The following is a 21,793-nucleotide window of genomic DNA, read 5'->3' on the forward strand; positions in this document are numbered from 1 at the left end:
TTTTCGTAACTAGGTCGGCCATATTGAGGAACTTTTAAAAGAATAGTACTATATTTGAAGGAGAAAGGTACCATTACTGCATTGTTCGATTTCACTACATCAATAATACAACATCTGGAAAATAAAGATCTGGCAATGGGTATATTTCTTGATTTATCGAAAGCATATGACTCTTTAGACCACCATTTACTACTAATAAAACTCGAAAAATATGGAATAAGAGGTCCAGCACTCAAATGGATTACATCATACTTGACAAATAGAGAACAACATGTTATTGTGAGAAAAGACGAAAAGATTAGTAAGTCCAGTATACAAAAATCGAATATTGGTATACCTCAAGGCAGTATCATTGGGCCACTACTTTTTATCATCTATTTAAACGATATTATAGTCAAACAATAAGAAATGCAAATTTTAGTCTTACATGCTATGCAGATGACACTAATATACTTACTCATGGAATAACACAAGATGTTCTGAAGGAGAATGGCAGTAAGGCTTTCATGAGAGTAGAGGAATGGTTTGAGGCAAATAGACTAATGCTAAATAAAGAAAAAACTAATACACTAATTTTTCGAACACAACAGAAGAAAATTGAATTAGCGAGCAATTTGAAAATTGGAGAAATGGATGTCAGCCTTGGTGGTGAATGCAGATTTCTTGGTATTTACATAGACGAGCATTTAAAGTGGACCCAACATATTTATAAGCTATGCTTGGGACTTGGCACAATTTCTTATGGTCTGAGAATTGTGTCAAGTTATGTGAACCCAGACTCAATGAAGACACTATACTGTGGGAATTTTGAGGCACTGCTGAGATATGGAATTATTCTCTGGGGATCAAATTCAGAAACTGCAAAAATTTTTGTGATTCAGAAAAGAATTATAAGACTTATAAAGAAACTTCAGTATAGAGAAAGCTGTCGAGGACACTTTAAATCCTTTGGAATTATGACGCTTCCAGCTCTTTATATATATGAGTGTTTAATATTCATCTTCAAACATAAGTCCAATTGAATTGAAAAGTCCCTATTTGAAATGGAAAAATCTCATGAATACCAAACAAGATCCAGTGATGCCAAGTTCCCCTCACATCGTCTCACCCTGACTGAAAAAAATCCAGTATATATGTGTGTAAAGTTTTACAATAGCCTCCCTGAAGACATAAGAGAAATCGAAAGTCAAGAAACCTATAAGAAATCATTGAAAAAACTCTTAATCGAATTGGAACCCTACTCAATCAATGAATTCTTAATATAAAAGTCTCTTCACCGCTGACAATATTTCAATATGTCTATATATTTGTAATTTTATTGTACATATTTAGATCATTTTTGAAATAAATATTTTTATTATTATTATTATTAATACAGCTACGCGCCCGGTCGTGTGATTCTAAAGTACGCGCCGGGGGTTAAACATTTGACTTTCACAAGAATCAAGAAAAAGTACGGGAAGGGTAAAAACTACCCCCTACCTACATAAATTTTAGTAGAAATATTTTTCTACGCAACCGACGAGCAATTTTTTTTCCATACAATGGTCCCTCTAGTATTTCCTACATTTTCTGTTTCTTATAAAAAAACGCATATGCAGTACTTTTTGAGAAAAAAAATATTTTTCCTAAGTAGATTTGAAAAAAATGTTTCTTGTCACATCAATTTATGAATGTGCATAAAATCTAATATGGCGAAAATGTTGTGGAATTTTATGTCAGTATCACAGATAATCTCATCTCTATCTCAAAACAATTATTGCATATTTGAATAAAAATAATTATTACATATTTCTAAATGAAGCATGCATTTTTATGCCTTTCTCTTGTGAGTTTTTTTAGGATAATTAGGGTAGGCACTAACATGAAATTCGAATACAATAAGCCAACACGCTGACCTGTAATTTTTAGTCGGCCGACTATGTAGTTGTGTTGCGTGAAACAATAGAATTTAGTTAAGTGAAAACACTACATTCTTATGGAGCGATCGGCCCAATATTTGATTACATCATAGCCTTAGGCTATGCGCTTACAGGCAATTTTTAATCGGCAGACTATTTAGTTGCATATTTGTAACCAATATATCCTTATGGAGCCGCGCTCACATGCAATCAAATAGTCGGCCGTCGATTTCATAAGTATGTATTGTATTCACTTTTGCAACTAAATAGTCCGTCAACTGAAAATTACAGGTCAGCACGTTGGCTTACTGTATCGAATTTCCCTTGACAGTATCCATACTATTCAAAATCGTAAGTCAGGGAATTCAAAGTGTCGTTTTTCAAATTAATATTTTATTTTTTTGAAAATATGCGATAATTGTTTTGAGTAGTGTAGTTGATAGTAAGCTTTATAAATTTTAATTTAATTAACATTCGGATTTTTTATACCCTCTAACGGACAAACTAAGTACTTTTGTTTAGAGTTGAATTGTGCGCAATTAACTTATTTTGATTAAAAAAATACAAAGTTGTTCTATGAACATAGAATATTGGAACACCGTTTATATTTTGCAGGTCTGCACGATTTTTTTTTCAAAAACTATGCAACGTAGTGTTTATTACAAGACACAAAAAATGTAGTAAATAAAATAGAAGAACCATTTTACGAAAAAAAAACAGTCGTCGGTGAAGTTAGAAAATATTTCAACTAATAATGTGGATGTGGGGGTAGTTTTTACCCTTCCCATACTTTTTCTTGCTTTTTGTGAAAGTCAAATATTAATGCCAATGATGATATTTAAAACTGTCACAACTTTATATTTTATACAATGTTTTTATTAACATAAGAAATAATCGAACCTTGATGTGTCTGCTGAGGAGGATATCCTTGTGCACTAGGTGGCCCCTGCATATTATGTGAAGGTCCGTGTTGAGGAGGACCTTCTGGTCCGCCTGGCTGTGGGCCATGTGCTGGATATCCAGGATAAGGTTGATGACCTACAATAGTTTATTTAATTAATAGAAAGTAAACTAATATTAGTTAAAACCCTACTAAATGAATAGCATTACTTAGATGATGATGCATCTTCATAACTGTTAGTTTTATTTTAAGAAAAAATAGTGACTGTGCCAGGCAATCATTATAAATACGGAATATTATTTACATGCAGACAATTGTGTGCAAATTCGTCCCAAATTAAATACAGGAATACATCATTAAGTTCAATTTTTTATAGTCTGTCCAGCAGAAGATTATACAGGGTGTTTCAAAAAACATCAATTTTTGACATCTCGGTCAAAAATCGAGGGAAATAATGAAATAACTTTTCGCTAGTAAGTGACTATACAGGGTGCTACAAATTCGAGGTACGAGCATTGGTATCTCGGAAACCGTAATTGATACGAAGATGGTTAAATTGGGGCAAAGTTGTGCCTTGGGATGTTCACCAAGATGCCATCAAAAAAGTTTCAAAAATTTAAAGGTTTACTGAGTTTTTTGGAAAATTTTTATGAAAACCTATTTTATTTTTTCCTGTCGTTACTTTTTAGAAAATCAAAAAACTAATTACACATTTCTTTATTAGGGCTATCTGATAGTATTTTTAGATTTTTAAATTAGCTGATAATTTGTGAGATACAGAGGCCATCTTAATTTTTTTAAATACGGACCTGCATTTTTTATTTCAGATTTTGAAAGAACTCTCCTGAGTACAATGATATGCCACACTTAATATTTTTTTTTGTTCAGACATTTGAACACAATTTATTTAAACTAATTTCAAGTCCGGCTCTGTTTTTTTTTTAAATATTTAATCTATTCATCGTTACAGTATTGATAAGCTTTCAAACTTAACAATGTGGGGTAAAACATTGTATATACGGAAAATCAAATGCAATAAAATAATATAAAATAATTAATATAAATATAATATAATATAAACAATCAAATCGTTTTCCCGGAAGATGGATTGGAAATGGTGGAGCAGTATAATGGCCAGCGAGGTACCTGGACCTATCGCCAACGGGCTACATTACTTGACGTGATTTGTAAAAGTGAAATCAATTCATCTCAACATTTACAATAAAGAGTAGGTACAAAATCCATTCGGAAGTATAAGAAGAAAGTTCAAAGAGCTACAAATAAAATTGAACGAAAAATAAGTTTGTGGTAACCCTTTCGCGCACGTAAAACATTAGAAACTAGTTTGTAGAATTTGATTAATTTATAATTACTACGTTTAATATTATGCATTTTATTAGATGGCGCACTGAGATTTCATATTCACAATAAAAAAAGTTAAAAATAATATCTTTAAATTTCTGACCTCGATATTATTTATTTCAATCTTTCAATTGGCTCGATTTTCCTTATTCAATGTTAATTAGCGCTGATCAATATTGTTGGGATGAATATAATCAGATTAAATAATTTAAGAAACCAGAATCGGACTTGAAATTATTTTAAATAATAATTAAAGAGTTTTGTTGCTGTTAAGGCACCCAAAACAAAAAAAGTATAAAGTGTGGCATATCATTGTATTCAGGAGACCGAGTTTCAAAACCTGAGAAACGGAACATAAAACCATAACCAAGGTAAGCAACGGAATACACCCTAAGTTGTTTTTTATGTTTCAGATGTCATCTGTTGAAAATATCCCTACTATCACTAAACAGTCTTTATACTGTATGATCGAAAAAAAACCGCGTCAGAGATGGCTATGAAATGAAGATTGATGTCATTTTATATGTAAAATTATATTGGGAATGTCAACGATGTTAATTTCTAAGCCAACTGAACGCCGTTTTTTTTTCAATCATATGGTATATCATCTTCTGGTTAATCAATTTACCTTTGTGTTAAAGACAGACAACAGTCATAAGAACCATTATAAATTATAATGTCTGTCAACTAACTTTATCTTTTGCTTTACGCCATAAATAACAGACTATGGATTTAAAGTGACCATTACCTGATGGAGGTCCTTGTTGAGGTGCCGTTCCCTGTGGGTAAGGACTTTGTGGTGCAGGTGAAGGTGGAGCAGGACTTTGAGAAGGTGGCGGTGGTCCCATAGGGCTGGGCGCCTGTGGTGGAGGCATCGGGCTATTTTGTGGCGATGGACTAGCCATGTTGCCAAATAACTAAAACACTTAACAAAAATCAAATTAATGCAAGTCTAATTTGGTTAAATACCGTGTATTCAAAAAATTGATGCTGATAAATGTATTATTAAGAGTATTATCCCAAATAATTTAGACGTTTTGTTGTTTTAAGAAGATTAAAATGGAAGATATTTAACGCTCACGATACAAAAATGATTGTAATCATATCGATAATTATACAACAGTTTCTACTAAATAGGGAGTAGATCCCCTTTTTTGTGGCTATTAAAAACTAAAAAAATTACGACTCAAACAGAATCAAGTCTAGCAAGTCTAGCACCCAAACAATTCCTTATTTTTAGACTTAACCATAGAATAGCTAATTGAATATTGAAAAAGTATGTCTAAATATGTATGTATATATTTACCTAAATGTTTTTTAATTGATTAAACATAAACTTGAAATAAATAACGGTAATACCTAAATAACTAATATTTTCTCATCCAAAAACCCAAAAACCAAACACAAGGGAAAACAAGCCGTTCTCTTGTAACTCAAGAGTGTCAAACAAAATGTCAAAATTGATGCAAAATTGTCATGACAAGTTTGACGTGACATTTGTATGCTTTTTAGACAAGGAAAGAGAGGGGACAGGTCACACGGCAGCTAAAAGTGAGGCAAGTTGTCACCACTCGAAATTCTCCAATGGCGTAGCATCAGAAATTAGTTTGTACCTAGACGGTACAAAATATTTAGTAAAACGTAAACTAATATATCGTTCATTTTTGAGTAATGCATGTACAATTTTGTATTTTATAGTCTCACCTTTATAATATTAGAATATCTAAGTCGATAATGCAAAATTTATTTAACAGTCACAGTGGACTATCAAGACAATTAATTATTTTTTATTAACGTGTGTATAATGTATAATTAAATAAAAAATAATGTAATAACATATATTTCAAACGTGTATATACGTATATACTGTATGATCGAAAAAAACGGCGTCTTGTTTGTTTGGAAATGATAATTTCACAAATTAATATTAAAAATTACATTCATTGAATATTAAATCCGTAAGCAAGTATGAAGAGAAGTGGCTAGATTCATCAGAGGATTCATTATTATACCCATTGATTATACCGTATAATCGAAAAATAAAACGACGTCCAGTTGGCTTGTAAATTACGATCGATGACATTCCCCATATAATTCTACATATAAAATGACATAAAAACTATACAAAAAGACATCGAAAAAAGACGGCGTCAGCGATGGCTATGAAATGAAGATCGCTGTCATACCATACGGTACCATGGTACAAAGAATACAAGATATGATATTGCGCAGGTTGGTTGCTACGTCACAGGTGATAACAGGCGCTATTGGTCAGCACGCCTCGCGCGCCAGTTCAAATCGTCAAGATATTGTTATAAACCTGTTTTTTTGTTTATATACCGTCATTGAATTATCTCTAAGCAAGTTACTGTGGAGCCATGGTACAAAGAATACAAGGTATGATCGATAGCGGCTCCAATTTCGTTCAGTTCGCGCATACCACCTGTGACGTCACTAGGAAAATAATGAATAAATAAAAAATAAAGAAAGTTGACAGGAGATCTGCATTTTTGAGGTTATGGTTAAGCATTGTTTATTTTAAGACTTTTTAGTTCGTTTAATTTAATAATTACTAAAACCAGCAGTTCCAAAAATATATTTAAAAATAATAATTATCTATTAACATGGATTTGGACGATAGGTAAGAATACTGAATTTATTTCTATATTCGGTATAAAATTGTTTATTAGGTTTTTAGTTTGCGATGTTTATGGTAAATAATTTTCATTTTCATTGCCTCTGAATTCACATGAGGACAGAGTTGAGGATATCTATGGAAAAGTAACCACAAGAGGAATTGTTACATCATTTAAAAAATATTGGGAAGTTTATTGTTTCCCATCGAAAAGTAGAAAATGCCAATGCAGATGAACGTATTGTAATTGTGATAGAAGTAATTCTAAGGGTGAAGTTTATTATAATTAGTGGAAGTAATACCAAGGGTGAAGTTTATTATAATTAGTGACCTCTGCTTCTTTTTATATGTAGAAGTTTCTGGTTTTGAGAATAAATCGGTTGAACGACACCCAAAATTTAAAGGAAGTATTTGCATACCCAGAATATGCCCATCAAGGATTATATAGCTCAAATTTCCTTTATGGTAGGCAATTATTCAATGCAAATTAACTTTTTAAGTGACTGAAATATTAAATAGTTTACAATATGGTATATCACTAAAAATATATTACTTTTAGGTACAATTAGGGCCCAAAACATTTCAAAAAGTAGAATATTATTTTATTTAAATGAGGTATTGTACTAGCAATCAATTTATATTAATAACGGAGATTAAAAAATAACAGAATAAATAGATCTTTTTTTATACTACAAAAATAAACTATAGAATACAACAGTATTTAAAAAAATAAATAAAAGTGATGTGCCGGCCGAGATTCGAACTCCGGTCTCTCGCTTCCTAGCCCGACTCCTTATGCACTGCTCCACAGTAACTTGCTTAGCGATAATTCAATGACGGTATATAAACAAAAAAAAACAGGTTTATAACAATATCTTGACGATTTGAACTGGCGAGCGAAGCGTGCTGACCAATAGCGCCTGTTATCACCTGTGACGTAGCGACCAACCTGCGCAATATCATACCTTGTATTCTTTGCAGTGTTGCCAGATATACCATTTAAATGGTATCTATACCATTTTTTCTTCCTTGATACCTGCAAAAATTTTGAGTATACCATTTTCCATTTTTCTACCATTTTTTGAAGACGTTACCATTTTTCTACCATTTTTTTAGAATCCCAGCGATCTACATTTTTTAAACTTTTTAATGCAAACCAATCTAGTTTTCCACATCTACTAAAATCTCATATCTCTATTATTTTTTATAGGTATTATTTCTTGAAAAGTTTTACCTATTTTATTCCAAGTCTGGTTTTACCTATATTTTCAGAGCCAAATATGTAGATTATTAATGTTGAATTATTAATAATATATTTTATGTTACCTATCTATTTAAAATGTTCCTATTACCTTATTATTATATTAGGTCTGTTCGTTTTCCTGTTATTATCGATTCTGAATCGTCCTAGAACTCTCCAGCGCATGCGCAAATGAAATAATGTCTTCATATTTCCTTCTGCGCATACGCATCACAATTATAGGACGGTTCAGAATCGGTAATAACAAGAAAACGAAAAAAGCTATTAATTATACCTATTTCTTTTATTATTATTTTGCATAAATAAAATGTAAAAAAAAAAATTAAATGCCTTGCGCAAGAGTTCAAAACTGATGTGACAACCAACAGCTACGATGTTTTCAACCAAAATGAGGTTCGTTTGGTTTTGGGGTTAATCCACGGTTAATCATAGTATCAAAATTATAAAAATATTAAGATCCTCTTTAAAAGTAAAAATACCATTTTTTTTCAGTCAAATACCATTTTTTTAAATACTCGATACCACTTTGTATTTTTTCCATCTGGCAACACTGATTCTTTGTACCATGCTGTGGAGCAGTGCATAAGGAGTCGGGTTAGGAAGCGAGAGACCGGAGTTCGAATCTCGGCTGGAACATAACTTTTTATTTATTTTTTTAAATACTGTTGTATTCTATAGTTTATTTTTGTAGTATAAAAAAAGAACTATTTATTCTGTGATTTTTTAATCTCCGGTTTTAATATAAATTGATTGTTGGTACAATACCTCATTTAATTAAAATAATATTCTACTTTTTGAAATGTATCAGGCCCTAATTGTACCTAAAAGTAAAATATATTTTTAGTGATATACCTTGATATATATTGTAAACTATTTAATATTTCAGTCACTTAAAAAGTTTATTTGCATTGAATAATTGCCTACCATTAAAGGAAATTTGAGCTATATAATCCTTGATGCGCATCTTCCTCTAAATTTTGGGTTTCGTTCAACCGATTTATTCTCAAAACCTGAAACATCTACATATAAAAAGAAGCACAGGTCACTAATTATAATAAACTTCACCCTTGGAATTACTTCCACTAATTATAATAAACTTCACCCTTGGAATTACTTCTATCACAATTACAATACATTCATCTGCATTGGCATTTTCTACTGTTCGATGGGAAAGAATAAACTTTCCAACATTTTTTAAATGATGTAACAATTCCTCTTGTGGTTACTTTTCCATAGATATCCTCATCTCTGTCCTCATGTGAATTCAGAGGCAATGAACATGAAAATTATTTACCATAAACATCGCAAACTAAAAACCTAATAAACAATTTTATACCGAATATAGAAATAAATTTAGTATTCTTACCTATTATCGTCCAAATCCATGTTAATAAATAATTATTATTTTTAAATATATATTTGGAACTGCTGGTTTTAGTAATTACAGAGGTAATTATTAAATTAAACGAACTAAAAAGTCTTAAAAATAAACAATTCTTAACCATAACCCCAAAAAATACAGATCTCCTGTGAACTTTCATTATTTTTTATTTATTCAATGTTTTCCTAGTGACGTCACAGGTGGTATGTGTGAACTGAACGAAATTGGAGCCGCTATCGATCATACCTTGTATTCTTTGTACCATGATACGGTACTGTGATACGGTATAATAGTGAATCTAGCCACTACCCTTCACACTTGCTGTTCTCGCCTTCGTCGTCTTTGGGGGTGTTTTAATTAAAGGGAGAAACTATTTTTTAAAGGTTTTGTATTTGCCTGAATCCTTTTACAACCTGCATCTTTGAGATCACAGATTTGAGATCACAATCGAAAGCGAATTTCTAATTTCTTTTTCGGGACTACCCATAATCCTTCGAAGTGAGTGTATCGTGCTTCGAAGTTGTGACTTTATGGTTACATGTGTTTATATCTTTTTAAAAAACAGACTGGTATGTAATTATATATTTAAATGCATTAAAGCTACTATGTCCCTCTGCCATTTGCTATTAATATTTTTTTTATTTTCTCCATAAAAAAGCAACATGAAAAAAAATCAAGAGATTGATCAATCTTATCGTTGTTTTTTTATAATAATTCATTACATACCTATTTGTTTCTGCATTTGGTATGATTGCTTACAGCTGTGCTTACAGGGTAGTCGAATTATTATTGTACGCCCCGTATAGATTGAATTTGTACTTGTATAAAACTAAATTTTAGCAACAATATATCTTAATGTGAAACAATGGGACTATTGAGTAGCCAAAAACAGACCCGTATCGACTAAATATATGCTGTAAATATGACTTGTATTTTCAATACAAAACACTAGCTATAGAAAGTCAAATTTATTACTGTTTTTAGTTCCAGGGCAGTACATTTTATCGTTTCCATGAATATTATGAACAATGCATCAGGACTTACAGCTAAAAAAAGGGAAAATCTATGAGTAGCTTCAACCAAATTTAAAACTATTTCAATCAAACCAATCTTTGTTTAATATTCGTTTGCAATGGAAAAAGATTATATGTTGATGACATTTTCTTCATTTAAAGAAAGTACCCTCGGATCCGAAAAAAATCGGCGTCGTAGCGGGCTAGGAACTTTTATATGGAGAATGTCATTGATCTTCATTTCCAAGCCAATTTGACGCCGTTTCTTTTTTCGATTATACCGTAGTTTACCTAAGTAGTTATGTATAGACGAGGCTATAAGAATGTGTTAAAAGTCATTATTTAAATAAAAAAAAAGAAAAAACCACAGGGTAGATTTGAACCAACTTCATAACTATTTCAATCATCAATAAAAACTTTTTTCCACTTATTTGTAAAAAAGATCGTACTTTTTTCTTTAAAGAATTACGGTCCGATCGAAAAAAAACCGGCGTCAGAGATAGCTCAGAATTTTTACATTGGGAATGTCATAGATCACCATTCCCAAGCTAACCTAGCCAAAGGAACAGGAGAAGAGAGTGGAGGGACAGAATGCCAAATGACCGGTATGAAAGCTGATCATCATCCCAACTGTTCCTAGGGAATCCTCGAAGGGATGTACGTAGAAGAAGGGCACATCTCTGGCATTTTATTCTGGAAGATTGCAAGCAACTAGATCTAGAACTACAGCGATTAGACTAGTTTACTCTTTGTACTATTCAAATCCATTACTCTTCATTATTACTTCCGAGTTATTTTATGTTTCATTTTTATCGAGTTAAAAAAAACTAAATTATACGTGAACACCTGCGGAGTGGAATAAAAAATAAATCTTTTGTGTATGTTTGATTGCATAACTATTATATAAAAACTGAAAATTCCTAAGGGAAATTAAGACTAAAGCAAAAGTACATATTTTTAATTTTATGGATAAACTTACTATTTGTTTAATTAGGGATTTCAATGTATGTACAAATAATACATGTATTCATCATGTTTTTTTATCAACAAAAAAATAAAATAATTTTATTAATAGGATACGAGGATAAAAATATAATTTGATTTCTAAAATAAATTTCTGCATATCGGACAGGTACTCTTGTTGCTTGTGCTAAACCATTTGTACTGAAATAAAAAAGTTATAATAAAAATAACGTTGTATTAAAGCCACAGTTGCATCGCCCGCGCCGTCCTGAACACAGGAAATCCGCTTAAGGAAGTATAAACAGAAGAATTCTAACAGAAACAGTTATTAAAGACTGTAAATAGAAAAAGAAAAAAAAATATTGATAAGGATCGTGAAGAAATAATAAATAAATATGAATAAAATATTCTGTTACAATATTCTGTTATTCATCGTTTTTAAAATTTACATGGGATTTCCTATGTCCAGCTCGAGGATGCAACACACGGTATAATTTTATAACCGCTGGTATCCCTAAATTTGTCACAACTCACCAGACACACTGAATGAAACTTCTTCTTGCAAGTTTGGCAAGACAATCTGGGTAATTGGTAAGTACCAGGATGCAACACGGCATAGCAAATATAGCACTCCTCCACGCCATCGAACTTCTTATCTAGCTGATTGTTCCACATAAATAAACCGTCCCAAATTTTGCCGTTCTACAGAGAAAAAAAAGTCGATAATAAGAACTGTGAAATTACGAGGGAATTAATTGAAAAGCCACACCTGATGTATAACGCTTTTCTTAAACTGCAAGAGCCACTGCTTATGGGCGGTACCGCTGATCTGCTTGTTGCACTGGATGTAGGGGGTTCCCAAAGGATAATTGAGCGGTAAGGTTATGGCGAGTTCCATTTGGGTCTCGTCCACGCTATAGACGGCCAAGATCTCTCTTACGCTCGGCAGTACTTTAATCTAAAATCATTATTATTAAAAAAACGAGTTACGAAAAAAAATCAAAAGGTATCAAACGTATTTTTAGTTTAATTTGAACAAACATCTAAATTAAAAATAAAATGAAAAGTTATAATTTTTAATTTTTTATTCGAACTTACCGTCATATTTTTGAAGTTGTTCTGGTGACTTGCCACGTCCTCCAGTTCTTCGGCGGCGAGTATCGGCGACACGTACATGGCGGTGAGCTTGCCGACCATGTGCGACGTTGCCGAGTCCAGCCCAGCCCACCACTGCCTGGCCAGGGCTGGCACGTGCTGCAGCGCACACCGGAACGCGTAGCAGGCGGCCCTGTTGACGGTGTGGCTGCGGACGACGGCCAGTTGCGTGGCTTCGAAGTATTTCGCGTGGACGGTCGATCTGGCGCTGTAGGGCGGCAGCACTTCCAGCGCCATCAAACCGAGCAAACGGTTCAACACCACGCTCAGGTAATCCTGCTCCCTAAAAGTAAACCATATACCGGGTGCGTCTCGAAAGTGGCTCGCCAATATAACTTTATTTTTTCAGATAAAAAAAACAGATTTGATATAGTTTATCTGAAGGAAAGGAATTAAGAGTCTCAATACCAAATGACTTCGAAAATATTATATATAGAATAAGTATATGACATAAATTAGGATTGATTAATGTATTCAATTGTTTTCGGTTTCGAATTCCTGTTTCACCGGAAATGATTGCCAATTTTGATTTTGCCAAATGGCGCCCTCGGCATATTTTTACTTTATTCAATAGAAAATGACACTTTGAATAGAATGACATATGTATCATATGTTGTGATATTTTCGCTTAAAAAAATAGCTAGACTGTTTATTCTAGAGTGCCATGGCAATGTAAAAAACACTAATTTTTAATCAAGGAACCTTAGAAAAATAGATCTGATCATCTAATGTTTTTCGTGTCTTGTCCTGGCCAGTTAAAAGATGCCCAAATCCGTATGTTTAAACATATCTCAATTTTTTCAAATGGAACCAGGGTGGCTCGTTAGCATATTTGGCACACACTTGGCATTTCCAGTCAAATTATCGTTATGAACCGCATGTTACAATTTCAAATAAGAGTGTCAGATTCATTTTCTATCAAATAAAGTAAAAATATGCCGAGGATTCCATTTGAAAGTCAAAAGTTGTAGTCATTTCCGGTGAAACAGGAAGTGATAAAAAAACAATTGAATGTGTCAATTAATCCTAATTTATGTCATATAGAAACATACCAAATCTCGTTTTTTTATCTGTTAGCAGGACCTCTAAATATATTGAAAAAGCGTTTTTTTTTTAACAAATTGATCTGCGAAATCGAACAAACTTACTTCAACGTTTCGACGAAATAGAATTTGAGATCCTTGGACGCGGCCTCGAACATTTTAATCATCAAGTCCCATAACATCAGATAAGCCATTGTCGAACCAAACTCGTTTGAAGCCAGCGGAATTGTACAGTTTTTGTTTGGGTCGCTTCTATAATATACGAAAAATATTGTTAAAGAATTATACATGCGCCAGAAATAAAACACTAATTGACCGCAATAAACAGTTTATACTTTTGACAGTTTGCGCAAAGAGAGCCAGAACACTGACCACACGTTTCTGCCTTACCCGTATTGCGAGATGGCCCTTGCAACGTCCGAGTCGAACGCTTGCGAGTCGGCCTTGAATTTCTTGAAGTATGGCGAAGCGAGGGGGGCGGCGGCTCTTTCCAGCGCCAGCTCCTCCTGGCGGACGATGCCCGGCACCAGGACCAGCAGCATGCGGTAGCCCCACAGCTGGAGAAGCGGGTGGGAACAGCGCACCAGGTCGCGGGCCCTGCCGGCCACGCTCGTCCACTTCGGCCCGTTCTCGTTCGGCCTGAAGAGCAGCTCGCACTCGAACCCTTCCGTCATTTTGCCGAACTGCTGCATCAGTCCGACGTAGAACAGACAATTGGCCACCACGTTCGTAAAATCATCTGGAAAAAGTTCAAATAAAGTAAATTGGCAATACCGGGACGTGGAAAATATTTCAAAAATAAAGTACACCTCAAGTTAAGTCCTAAAAACTGGATTTGTGTGAAAAAAATCGCGGAAAGTACAAAATATTGAAAATAATTTAGAATTGTGCATAAACTTACAGGCCAAAATGAGCCAAGTTTGAAGCATGTCCGTGTGAATGCTTTCAAGTAGCACCTCCTCCCATTCGTTGACGTGGTGCTCGTGAGTGTTTTCAAATTTGAATTTTGAAATTGCACGGCTCACACTTGTGAATAAGTTGGATACTGCCACCAGGAAGGCCTGATACTAAAAAATACAAGTTCAAAGTTCAGATACCAATATAACTTGCTAAAAACCCACCGCAACATATAATTTTATAGATTTAAGATATTAAAAATTAATACTGAAAAAAATGCTTGTTTATCTTTCTATTTATTTTTAAAATTTCCATCGAAAAAAAAACGTCGTCAAAGACAGTAGGGATTGACAATTGACGATAATTTTAGCGCGGTCAATCTCTAGAACGTTTCAAGACACACAAACCTATTGCAAACAAAAATATTTTTTATCTAATTTTAAACTGGCAGTAATAAGCGCCATTAAAAATATTAACAAGAGTACGGCGAAGTAAATGACGTCTAGTGTTTGACCTCCCTAAAATTATCATCGATTGCCATTCCCCAGCCGTTTTCGACGCCGTTTTTTTTTCGATCGTATGGTTTATATTGACTCTTACCTGAAAATTCTTCAGTAAATGTTTGGCCCTGTAGCAATTGGCGCTCCAAGGTATTAAGCTAAGCACAACGAAATCCCACTGGTCATCGCTGAGATCGCCATATTGGATAACTTGCGAACAAAATCGGATTATTTGAACGATCAACTCGGATTTTTCGCACGAAATTGCACTTCTAAAAACGATAAAAGACATTACTTTTACTTGGGATTATCCTGTCCCTCTTTCTCGGCCTTAGGGCAAAAAAAAACTGATCATATACATCATAAAATAATTAAAGCTTGTGCCAGTGAAACCGAACCCAAAAAAACAGAAAAATAAATAAAATACTTACGCATCGTTATAGAAAAATTCCGACTCGTTTTCCTCCTTTACCGCTTTCATTAAATCAAACACTACCCCAACTTTTTCCGGTTCGTTTTTGAGCGTTTCTTCGGCGTGTCCCAATTCGAAAAACATCCAAATTCTGCCGTCCTTTCGCTTGTCCATGACGAATTCGGCCACGCTTTCCTCGTAAGTGCCGGCCAGCAGCATCCACGGTCGCTGATGCTCGAACGCCTGTTGAATTTTCTGGTGGAACTGGGCATCGACAGCGTTGCCGATGCGCACCGCCCTCTCCTGCAGCCAATCGTGGTAGATGGCGACCTCGTCCAGGTAGAGCATGGTGTTGAGGCGCCTCAAAATCACTTCTCCCGCGGCGCAGTCGCGCATAACTTCCACCAGGGCGTCGCTGGGACGGTCCAGCGCGTTAACGAACAGCTTGGCCACCGTTGGCGATTCTGTGTCCGAACTATTATCGTCATCTTCGTCGGACTCGTCGAAAATGTCGGTGCTGAGGGCGTAGTGTTTGAAATAGGTCCAAAGGAAGGAGCGGTAGATGTCGTGCTCGCTGAGGGAATCGTTCGCTTTCAGCTCGTCGCCCGGGCAACACAAGGTACCGTTCACGTATTCCATCACCTGAAAATAGGTTAAGGACAATAAGTACCATATGATCAAAAAAAAGCTATGGCTATGAAATGAAGATCGGTGTCATTTTATATGGGAAATGTCCGGAAATGTCATCGATCGTCATTTCCCAGCCAACTGGACGTCGGTTTTTTTTTCGATCATACGGTATTTTATAAATGTAATGAAATATTTAAGCAGAATATAAATTGAAATAATATGTATCAATTATTATTTGTGCATTTATTTTATTGTATGAATTATACCTGTCCTTGTCAAAATTAGTTTATACGTTCCTTATGCAGAAATAAACTTAAAGAAATTGCCTTAAATATTAAGGTAGAAGAAGTACGATAATTTAACCGGTTATAGATAAGTAACGTATGATCGAAAAAAAAAGCGTCAGCGATGGCTATGAAATGAAGATCATTTTAATTTATATGTAAATTTATATGGGAAATGTCAAATGTCATCGATCGTCATTTCCCAGCCAACTGGACGCTGTTTTTTTCTATCATACGATATTACTTTGTACAGTTTTTTTTAGAAAATGAATAAAAGAACAATTCAAACAGAAAATGAACACACACACACAACAGTATGTGTGTGTTTGTGTGTGAACACTATGATAACAATATGAACACTTTTCAAAACACCCTGTATATAATTGAATTGTTATTGGTTACAATGTTTTCAATATCTAATTGGTTGCACGGAAGACCACCCTTATTAATAAAGGCACATATTATTATTACTGATATTTAATTTCAAAGAAATATACCTGACAAAGCATCCTGGCGCCTTCGCCATATTCCAGCAACTTCTTCCTATTGAATATAACGTCGACAACAGCGGTCATGCAAAGAGGAAAACCGGCGTAGGTCGCCTTGAGCAGGTCTATAATCGTTAACAGTATACGTTCCAAGTGTCCACAGTGGCCGTGGTCAGGCGAGGCGTCACCTAAATCGGCACTTAAGAACTCCTCTTCCACGATGTGCGCCATTTTATCCAACAATTCAAATTTAGCATCTTTGGACAAATAGGAAGCGCGCAAGATGGTGGCTAGGGAATCCCTCCAGGCTGATTTACACTCTTCTACAGTTTCCGACGATAGGCGTTCGGTTTCCTTCGGCATTTTAAGGCACAGCTTCAGCACGGTCAGCAACAGCTGATCGCCGTACGTCAGCAACAGCGAGTCGGTGTAGACGACGCTGCAAAATTGCGCCGCCACGCTACAGCAAGAATCCAGATTCGGAATTTCGTCGATTTGTTCTGGTAGGATCGCGCAGATTTTCTCGATTATCTGGCTGGTCACCTCGTTTTTCATAAAGACCTCTAAAATCGGAAAAATACAATTTTTTTTCATTTATACACAAATACAAAATTAATCTGATTTTATCACATTTTACACTAATTTTTGCCCGAAAAAGTTTATGTGATAATTACCGAAAACTCCCCTCATTACGCCTCCTTATTTTAGCTTAATAATATCTTTTTACCTCCATTTTTATCCTCGGTGAAGGCCAATGAGAAAACGTTGGCTAATTCTGGAGGGCATTCGCCTTTAAGGCGTTTGTCGGCAATGGAAAGAACCAATTGGCCGATTTTTTCCTCGTGCACCCATTCTCTCACTTCCGGAAGCTCAATTTGAGGATGAGAAAGCGCTCCGGACAAACACCATTCCAGCATTTGAGGTCTTTCGTTTGCCAACTAAAACAGACCATCAAATATAACAATTACATACGTACAGGGTGGCGCCTCTCACACGACGCCGAGTCTCCAGCGAGAACGACAGTTTTATCAGCATGTGTAGGTTAACTTTTAAAAAGATACTGAGTTCTACACGGTGTCCCAAAACAAAATTACACATCAAAAATATTACTTGTGTTTTTTGTAATGGAACTCCCTATATATTAATTGATTTTCAGATTCTAGGAGAAAAATAAAGATGAGTTTCATTAAAAAAGTATGTCACTATAAAATGTAAGAGTTTTGATATATTTAACATTTTCTAGAAAAGTAAATAAAATAACAAAAACACAAAACTGTCCTCAAAACATGCTCACAAAACTGTCCTTCTCCATGGAGCATCGTATACAGGGTGGAGACCCTATATAGAGGTCCACCTTTTTAGCAAGCTGGACTTATAAAAATACCTGCAGAAAATCTTGAAGAACTTTTTGTCGATCTTGGCGGCTCAGCGCCGGGAACAGCATATAAATCAAGTCGACGAGGGTATCGCAATGAATTTTACCAGGAGAATTCAGCCATTTCTTGAACAGGTTTTCGTAAATGTCCATGAAGCAAGCGTCGCCCTTCGATTTTTTCATATTTTCCAGCAAACCTTCGAAGAACTGTTCGCTGTTGTAATAGTCGATGATACGACACAACTCTTCTAGTATTCCTCTGGATCGATGTTCCTCAATGTAATCCACGTAATTGTTGCAAATTTCCACAATCAGCCTGTTCAATCTGGCCAAATACATCTCTTTATTGTCCATGGCCAATTCTTCTTTATCATTATCCTCGTTTTTTTTGCTCTTGTCGTCATCGTCAAACTTTAATTTCCTGTTTTTCTTTTTGTGTTTGATTTGTTTCACACAATACAGAAAGTCTACTTGCCTCTCGGACACCTCTAAACGTCTCTCTTCATAATACTCCTGCCTAAGTAATTTTGAAAAACTGTCTTTTAAGTTTTCAAAGAAAAAATCCAAAAAAACTTGGTAAGGCTCGGAATAGGCACGTTGCCCCAAATATTGCGCGAAGCACGAGATCGCAATAAATATGGGCCTGCCATAAATTTTCCGTGATAAAAGAGTCCATTCAAGCAGTTCCAGGACTTGAAACTTAATAAGGGTCTTGCACAGGTGAACGTCTGAAATGTGTTTATTGATAATGTATTGCAGACATTCAGTAAAGGCTGTTGCAACGGCGACCGACTCGGAGTTACTGCGAGCGACAACGTCCTCATTAAAACTAAAAAAAAAATTATTTGTAGTAATTGTACAGGGTTTCTCGTTTACGAGTAGCTAAAACCTACACAAGTTCATTTTCGGAGCAGTTTATTAAGAAAACACGACGAAAATCAAAATTATTTGGTCAAACGTTTAGAGTATAGTATATTTTTAGAAAACTTATAATCAAACAAACAAAATTGAATAATATCTCTACTTATAAACGAGAAACCCCATAAAAATGGGACACACCTGAAAAAACCTTTTCAGGTGTTATATTTTAGATTTTCACACGTATATGTCATAGATATACAACGTAATTCGGATATATCTTATTTTAATATTGTTAAAGTTGAACAAGATATAATCAAAAAACCTCAATAATTAGCCCAGTCTTGAAAGAGCTTTAAATGTATAGAAGAGCAATGAAGCTTTATATAATATATCTGCTTACCCTAATCTCATGTTATCAAAAATAATGGTGTAAAACTTCAACGGACCCGCTTGAATAGGTTCAAGCTGAGATATTAATGGCAACAAACTTGGGTAAATAATGGTTGCATTGCCCTGGCCACCCAATTTTAAAACATTCACCAATTTTGGAAGATACATCTTTTCAAAATTAACATAATTCCACCATTCCTGTTAACATATAATTCATTAAGTCATAAGCATACTAATCTTGTGCAAATATTGTGCTTTCTTCTATTACCTGAATTGAAGATACTGCCACTAAAACACACTCCCAAACATGTGGTAGTACAGTGGGTTCACCATCATCTAACTTATTTAGAACAATAGTCAAAATCTGTGTCTCTCTATTTTCCAGCAGAAACATCGCTTTCCGACATAATACAGTAAGTACTTGGAACCATGCGGCCCGTACCAAAGGCACCTCGTTCTTAATCAACTTCCAAAAACCTTTGTGCGACACAATTTTACTGTTAGCCTCAGCTGCTTCTTTGATTTGTTCTGTGGGTACTTGCTGTAAATATAATGCGTACCCTTGCAGACAGGAAAGCAACACCCTGACATACTTTGCTTCCGCCTCTTCTTTTGTACAATTTTGAGCAGCAATCGTCTTGACAGTTTGAACTAATAAATTATCGTAAATGTATGTAAGGATTTCTGCTTGGCAAAATACAATGGCATCTTGAAACTTAGCAGGAGGAAATGCCTCCTATAAAATACTGAAATTATTAAGACACCAAAAAAGGGGGACTTTAATAAAAAAAACAACCTTAAAAGCTTCACTTGCTGCAGTTGCAGCTGGTGGGTAATTGTCATACTGCGATGTAAACCATGGAGCGATAAGTTTCTTTAAATGGGGTGCAATATCTCTTTTTACTTTAATCACAAATTCTCGGTGAACATTATGAGTTGCTTCTCGTACCCTGTTATTTGTATCAGTTGCAAGAATATTGTAGTACCTTGGCCAAACAACTAATGCATTTTTGACAGCATCAAGTTCTGATTTTTTTATTAAATCCGCAAACTCTTGTAGACCCTAACAAAACAGAAATTAATGTCTGATAAGGCGTACTTACAATTAAAATTGATAAACATTTACCCACCTTAAGTTTTGTGGTTGGATCTTTTTTGGAAATTTTTTTTAGTACCAATTGATAGTCGTCGGTGAGTTCTGTTTCAAGCCCAGACAAACGTTCAATAGTATAGCCAGGTTTTCCAGATTTTTCGGGTGGATCGGAAGCATCTGAACCAAATAAGCCCGCAAATTTTGGGAAAGCAGTACTTAAAACTGCTGCACTTCTGCCACTACTTGAAGGCTATATACAATGCATAATAACAATAGATTATTGCGAAACTACATTAAATAACAACTTATACTGAAATATTCTGTTTGTGAAGTAATAAACCAAAGTTGCAACAAAATTATGTTTATAAAAAACACTATTGCTCAAAATAAGTTATAGATTACCTTTGTATTATTTTTAGTTCTTCTGGCTTCCTTATGCTTGCCACCCATTTTAATACATTAAAGCCTTGTCTTTTATTTATTTAAAGTACACTAGACAAATAAATTTCCAAATGTCTTGCTCAAATATAAAAATCATAAAATTTTAAAAGCTTGTAAAATATAAACAATGCAAATTTGACGTTTTAGTGAATGACGTATTTTCTTGATTTTTAATTTTATGTTCTGTGGATTAGGACGGCTTTAGGTGACTGGCTTTATTATTTAAAATATTTTACACTTTCATTACCAATAGAATAGTACCCTTATAGTACATAGTTTAATTAAAGATATAATTACTCAGTTTGTTAAGCATGTATTATAAATACGATATAATTTAGAGATTTGCAATATTGCTCAGAACAATTTGTAAAAGGCGCGATGCGCGATAACGAAAATATCCGAACAGCCACGAAAAAGTGACAAGTTTGAGAATTTCCTAGGCAACCAAAGAAACATCGGCTACAAAACCTCTATATCTCTGGCTGTAAAAAATAACCTAAAAATATCGTAAATAATATTTTTTTTATTATTTATTATTTGTTTTTTCAGAATTTATTAATATGTTTTAGAGTTAAACTTAAGTACGAATTTATGCTGTATAAAAACAACCATAATTTTCTATAGTATCTAGTAGTTTTCAGGGAATGTATCAAGTCTGATAACAAATTAATCAACACAACATGAAAGGTATGTTTTAAAACAACTGTCAGGTCAGTACCCGAGATAAATGATTTATTAACTGGTACTACCATCACTTAAACCTCTCTAAAGTACTTGCAAACGCAATCGCAATGGAATACTAGTAGA

General features: G+C 34.4%; 2 protein-coding genes across 2 annotated transcripts in view; both read right to left on the reverse strand.

The window, feature by feature from the left end:
- Nucleotides 1-5,619, reverse strand: part of LOC115883927 (ATP-dependent helicase brm-like) — a 39,419-nt gene extending 33,800 nt beyond the window's left edge. Inside the window, exons 1-3 of the mRNA XM_030902356.1 lie at nt 5,471-5,619; nt 4,913-5,089; nt 2,802-2,939 (exon numbers count right to left, since the gene is read on the reverse strand). Of these exons, the coding sequence (XP_030758216.1) occupies nt 2,802-2,939; nt 4,913-5,069 (295 nt within the window). The 5' untranslated portion in view covers nt 5,070-5,089; nt 5,471-5,619. The remainder of the gene's footprint in view (nt 1-2,801; nt 2,940-4,912; nt 5,090-5,470) is intronic.
- A 4,193-nt stretch (nt 5,620-9,812) lies between these two features.
- LOC115883844 (E3 ubiquitin-protein ligase listerin) lies at nt 9,813-21,156 on the reverse strand. Its single transcript, XM_030902254.1, has 17 exons — nt 20,948-21,156; nt 20,583-20,795; nt 20,249-20,515; nt 19,721-20,188; nt 19,463-19,650; nt 18,211-19,030; nt 17,554-17,764; nt 16,836-17,389; nt 15,444-16,066; nt 15,113-15,284; nt 14,517-14,682; nt 14,006-14,354; nt 13,721-13,867; nt 12,516-12,855; nt 12,187-12,375; nt 11,952-12,119; nt 9,813-11,618 (listed from the first exon to the last, which is right to left on the reverse strand). The coding sequence occupies exons 1-17, from the start codon at nt 20,993-20,995 to the stop codon at nt 11,559-11,561; spliced, it is 4,983 nt and encodes a 1,660-aa protein (XP_030758114.1). The 5' UTR covers nt 20,996-21,156; the 3' UTR covers nt 9,813-11,558.
- Nucleotides 21,157-21,793: the final 637 nt, after the last annotated feature.

This window comes from Sitophilus oryzae, unplaced genomic scaffold (genome assembly GCF_002938485.1).
Source record: "Sitophilus oryzae breed Bouriz unplaced genomic scaffold, Soryzae_2.0 scaffold_2006_pilon_pilon, whole genome shotgun sequence".
In the NCBI taxonomy this organism is placed as follows: domain Eukaryota; kingdom Metazoa; phylum Arthropoda; class Insecta; order Coleoptera; family Curculionidae; genus Sitophilus; species Sitophilus oryzae.